Here is a 5,000-nt window from a genome sequence, read left to right on the forward strand (position 1 = left end):
TATTATTCACAATAAAACGTCTCATAATAGTAACGACATACTAAACCAGCCACAAGATTAAAACCACTGACTGGTGACATTAATAGCATTGATTTTCAGACAGTGCCCCCTGCTGGTGAAAGTCGGAGGAGGGCAGCAAATGCACAGACACATGTTGAAGTTGACGTTGGAGGCAGGAGAAATGCTCAGCGTAAACCACCCATTAAAAACTCATTAAAAAGATTGAAATACTGATTCGACAAGGCTTCTAAAAGAAAGGTGGAATCACATCCTGTTTAGGGATTAATTTGGACCAAGGTGGCATCTGGAGTATTTTTAGACGACGGAGAGAACTCCCAACGAAGAAAAGCACGAACTGTGATGAGGATATTTGTTTATTATTTGTTTCACTTATTTGTTTTGCTGTTTCAGATCATTTAAGGTGGAAAGGTCTCCAAACTTGGTGCGTTACAGAAAGCGCTACAAGACTAAACAACTCAGTTACAAATGAGTTTCTGTGGTGAATAAACAGTGAATAAAAACGTACAGAAAAGTTTAACGTCAGCTGCATACCAACACCAGTCTGTTTCCCCCTCAAACACACAGTTCCACCTTGAAAGGTGCTGAGCTTCTGAATGTAAACAAACCAGAGAGAACAGTGTTTCCCCACAATTGTGGACGTCCCCTTTAAGGATCTGATTGTGATTTTCATAAACCCTTTCAGCAGTGTGTGCTGGTGTAGCTCTTCTGTGGGAACAACCAGACGGACCCCACAGGTGCTCCTGGTCGTCCTTTAAACCACTGGGAACACCCCACAAGGCTGCTTTACACGTTCTGACCAAAACATTATGAACAGCACAGTGTGGCCCTCAGATACAGCTCTGATCATTTCTCCAGGTTTCAACACCGACAGGGGGCACTGTGACCAGATCACCCGTGCCATTCACCGCGCATGTCAGTGGTTTTAATCTTGTGGCTGACGCGCGCCCCCTACTGTCCGTAAAGTTTGTGTAAACGGGGAATAAATGACGTAGTTGTGTAAGATGGCGGCGCCCCACTCCACGATGCGGTTCTGGAAGCCCGGTGAGAAACAGCTCTCTGTGTTTACACCTCGTCTCCACATCAGCCCGGGCTTCAGGGGCAGAGAGAGTGTGTGTGTGTGTGAGAGAGAGAGAATGAGTGTGTATTAATGGGTGTATGAGAGTGTGGTTGTGTGTGTTTGTTAAAGGGAAACTGACCGTGCTTGTGTTCCTCTGCAGAACACCTACTGCTGCACTGACTCATAAACACACACCTGAGCACATTATTCATTCATTCATTCACACTTTTAGTTATTTATCTGCTCCTCTCTCTCTTTCTCTCTCGTTCTTTCTGATTATCTCTCTCCCTCTATCATTATCTCACTGTCATTTTCTCTCTCACCCTCTTTCTCTTTATCCTTCTCTGACATTCTCTTTGTTGTTATCTCACTCATTTTCTTTTATTCTCACTGTCTCATTCTTTGTCTCTGTCATTATCTATTTCTCATTCTGTCACCTCTTTCTCTCGCTCTGTTTGTCTCATTCTTTCATTCTCTGTCTCATTCTGTCAGTCTCTCATTATCCTCTCATTCTGTCAGCACTCTTTCTGTTTTTGTCTCTGTCATTCTCTAATATTCTCTCTCTGTTAGCACTCATTTTTAATTCTCTCCCTCTGTCTCCTCTGTTTCTTTCTCTCTCTCTCTCTCTCTGTCTTCTCTCTTTCTCTCTCTCTCTGTTTCTCTCTGTCTCCTCGCTCTCTCTCTGTTTCTGTTTCTCTCTCTGTCTTCTCTCTCTCTGTTTCTGTTTCTCTCTCTCTGTCTCCTCTCTCTCTCTCTGTTTCTCTCTCTCTGTCTCCTCTCTCTCTCTCTGTTTCTCTCTCTCTGTCTCCTCTCTCTCTCTGTTTCTCTCTCTCTGTCTCCTCTCTCTCTCTCTGTCTCTCTCTCTCTGTCTCCTCTCTCTCTGTCTCCTCTCTCTCTGTCTCTCTCTCTCTGTCTCCTCTCTCTCTGTCTCTCTCTCTCTGTCTCTCTCTCTCTGTCTCCTCTCTCTCTGTCTCTCTCTCTCTGTCTCCTCTCTCTCTGTCTCTCTCTCTCTGTCTCCTCTCTCTCTCTCTCTGTTTCTCTCTCTCTGTCTCCTCTCTCTCTCTCTCTGTTTCTCTCTCTCTGTCTCCTCTCTCTCTCTCTCTGTTTCTCTCTCTCTGTCTCCTCTCTCTCTCTCTCTGTTTCTCTCTCTCTGTCTCCTCTCTCTCTCTCTCTGTTTCTCTCTCTCTGTCTCCTCTCTCTCTCTCTCTGTTTCTCTCTCTCTGTCTCCTTTCTCTCTCTCTGTCTCCTCTCTCTCTCTCTGTTTCTCTCTCTCTGTCTCCTCTCTCTCTCTCTGTTTCTCTCTCTCTGTCTCCTCTCTCTCTCTCTGTTTCTCTCTCTCTGTCTCCTCTCTCTCTCTCTGTTTCTCTCTCTCTGTCTCCTCTCTCTCTCTCTGTCTCCTCTCTCTCTCTCTGTTTCTCTCTCTCTCTTACATTATTTGGAACCTATCTTTGGGGGCATTTGGGTGATTTGAGTCTGCAACTAAAAAAAACGATGTTTTTAAGTAGCGTGTGTAAAAATGGGTGTAGTTCAGTGGTGAAAAGGCACATTACAGCGTCTGATGATGTCGAGGGGTCCGGGCCAGGGTTTACAGGGGACCACACTGCTTCGGTTTTTTAAAAATATATTTTTAACATTTTTAAAAATTAGTAAATCGAGGCAACATCGACAATTCCTGAGAGCATTATTCTCTCTGGTTTGTTTACGTTAAGAAGCTCAGCTTTTTTAGGGGGAACGGTGTGTTTGAGGGAGAATAATGACTGTTGTTTGTATGCGGCTTAAATGTAGCAGTCTGTTTTTTTTATTCACTGTTTGAGTTCTCACAGAAACTCATTTGTAACTGGAGCTGTTTAGTTTTGTAGCACGTTCGCTCTGTGTTTACTTTCATGCAGTTAGCGCTCGCCTGAATTTAGAGTCAGTTCCATCAACAGCAAGAATAAGTCAATATTACAACATCCTCATCTCGGTAAATGCTCCTCAACATTTGGAGTCTCTCCGTTGTCTAACCACCTCCGGGTGCAGTTTCTCAGCCGTGAGACGAAAGAGAGAAAAACTAGCGTACTGGACCGAGAGACTTTTAAACACAGTTTCCAGCGCAGTCCCAGCTAAATTAATACCTCACACAGAACTGAGATCAGAGCTGAAGCTCTGCTGTTATTAACATCAACGTTAAACACAATGGGAGTCTGGCTGCTGCCACCTTAAATGCGCATGGCACTCTGAGCCACGATGGTGTTGCTATAAACTGACTTCTCATTGGCTGAACGGGCTGTGGACTCAATATAGGGGGGGAATTTAAAGGAACACAAGGTAAAACTTCACTGTACTGAACTCTGTAGGAAGTGGGTGTTTCCTACCTTCCTCCAAAAGTTACATAGTACAGTTTCTGCAGTGCTGAGCCTGGAGCAGGGATGAAATAGGCGCTATTCTCCTCATTACAGTTCAGTGAATAATTGGTGATTTTAAGGTAGCAGTTGTTTTAAGGTAGAAACGTTATGCAGTGTCCCTTTAACAAATATTTAATTTCACATTCACTTTCAAACAGAGGAAAATGACTATACACTATACTCCTCCTTTCCCTCATTCCTTCAGCCTGTCCTAAGAATCAAGTCCACTTCAGTTCCCTGTATTACTCCTCTAACTTGTACTTGTACCCCTGTTCCTGCAGGTTGTGAAGGGCCTGGGGTGTCTGAGGAGCGAGAGCTGACCACGGAGCCCTCTGGCCCTGTGCTGGTCTATAACCCTTACAGCTCTCTGTCTGTGGAGAAGCAGAGGCAGAAGCTCCCTGTCTTTAAGGTAAGGACTCCAGTGATATTAGTGGTCCTGAACTTTGCAGGAGTGGTCTGTGGGTGACTTGGTTTGAAGAGCATTTCCTGTTCTGTCCACAGCACAGGAACAATATCCTGTATCTGGTGGAGAGTTTCCAGACGGTGGTGATAGTGGGAGAGACGGGCAGTGGGAAGAGCACTCAGATTCCTCAGGTAAATTTGCAACGCAGCTCCGGGCACACAGCGTGACCCCGCTCTGTAACTTTGTGGCCTGCCATTTTGTAGCTGAGTTGCTGTGGTTTCTAAATGATTCGGCATTTCAGTAAGGGCACTCACAATTGATTGCAGAATATATTGCACAGAACCGACTTGGTGCAGCTGTGGTATCCTATTTGGAATTTGGTGAGTGCTTCAGAACGACACATTTGTTTGTAAAAGCAGACAGTGTGTCTAGGTGCTTGAATTTGTTCACCTGTGGCAATGGGACTAAATGAAACACCTGAATTCATTGATTAGGAGATGTGGCCCAATGTGTGTGTGTGTGTGTGTTCCAGTATCTCCTGGAGGCCGGCTGGGCTGCTGAGGGGAAGGTGATTGGTGTAACTCAGCCTCGGAGAGTGGCTGCCACTTCTGTAAGTGTTTTTAAGTCAGTGTTTATTTAATGTATTTTTTGTATAAACAGCAATCAACCAGAACATTACTGCACTCACTGTTTTTTCTCTAGCTCCACTGATCACACAGTAGCATTTTGTAGTTCTACAATTTGTAGTCCAGCTGTTGCTCTGCATACTTTGTTACCCCCCTCTCCCCCTGTTCCTCAGCGCTCAGGACCCCCACAGAGCAGGTGTGATGTGGTGGTGGATCATTCTCAGCGCTGCAGTGACACTGACGTGGTGGTGGTGTGTTAGTGTGTGGGGTGCTGGTGTAGAGTGGATCAGACACAGCAGTGCTGCTGGAGTTTTTAAACCCTGTGTCCACTCTCTGTCCACTCTGTGAGACACTCCTCCCTCGTTGGTCCACCTTGTAGATGTAGAGTCAGAGACAGTAGCTCATCTGTCGCTGCACAGTGTGTGTCGCTCGTCCTCTAGTCCTTCATCAGTGACACAGGACGCTGTCGGCTGGATGTTTTTGGTCGGTGGACTGTTCTCAGTCCAGAC

The 5,000-nt window shown here is 45.5% G+C and overlaps 1 protein-coding gene across 1 annotated transcript in view; it reads left to right on the forward strand.

Moving 5' to 3' along the window:
- The first annotated feature begins 983 nt into the window (after nt 1–983).
- dhx35 (DEAH-box helicase 35) overlaps nt 984–5,000 on the forward strand; it is a 19,730-nt gene continuing 15,713 nt past the window's right edge. Inside the window, exons 1-4 of the mRNA XM_066671055.1 lie at nt 984–1,062; nt 3,744–3,871; nt 3,964–4,056; nt 4,398–4,475. Of these exons, the coding sequence (XP_066527152.1) occupies nt 1,023–1,062; nt 3,744–3,871; nt 3,964–4,056; nt 4,398–4,475 (339 nt within the window). The 5' untranslated portion in view covers nt 984–1,022. The remainder of the gene's footprint in view (nt 1,063–3,743; nt 3,872–3,963; nt 4,057–4,397; nt 4,476–5,000) is intronic.

Source organism: Hoplias malabaricus, chromosome 5, assembly GCF_029633855.1.
Source record: "Hoplias malabaricus isolate fHopMal1 chromosome 5, fHopMal1.hap1, whole genome shotgun sequence".
Classification (NCBI taxonomy): Eukaryota; Metazoa; Chordata; class Actinopteri; order Characiformes; family Erythrinidae; genus Hoplias; species Hoplias malabaricus.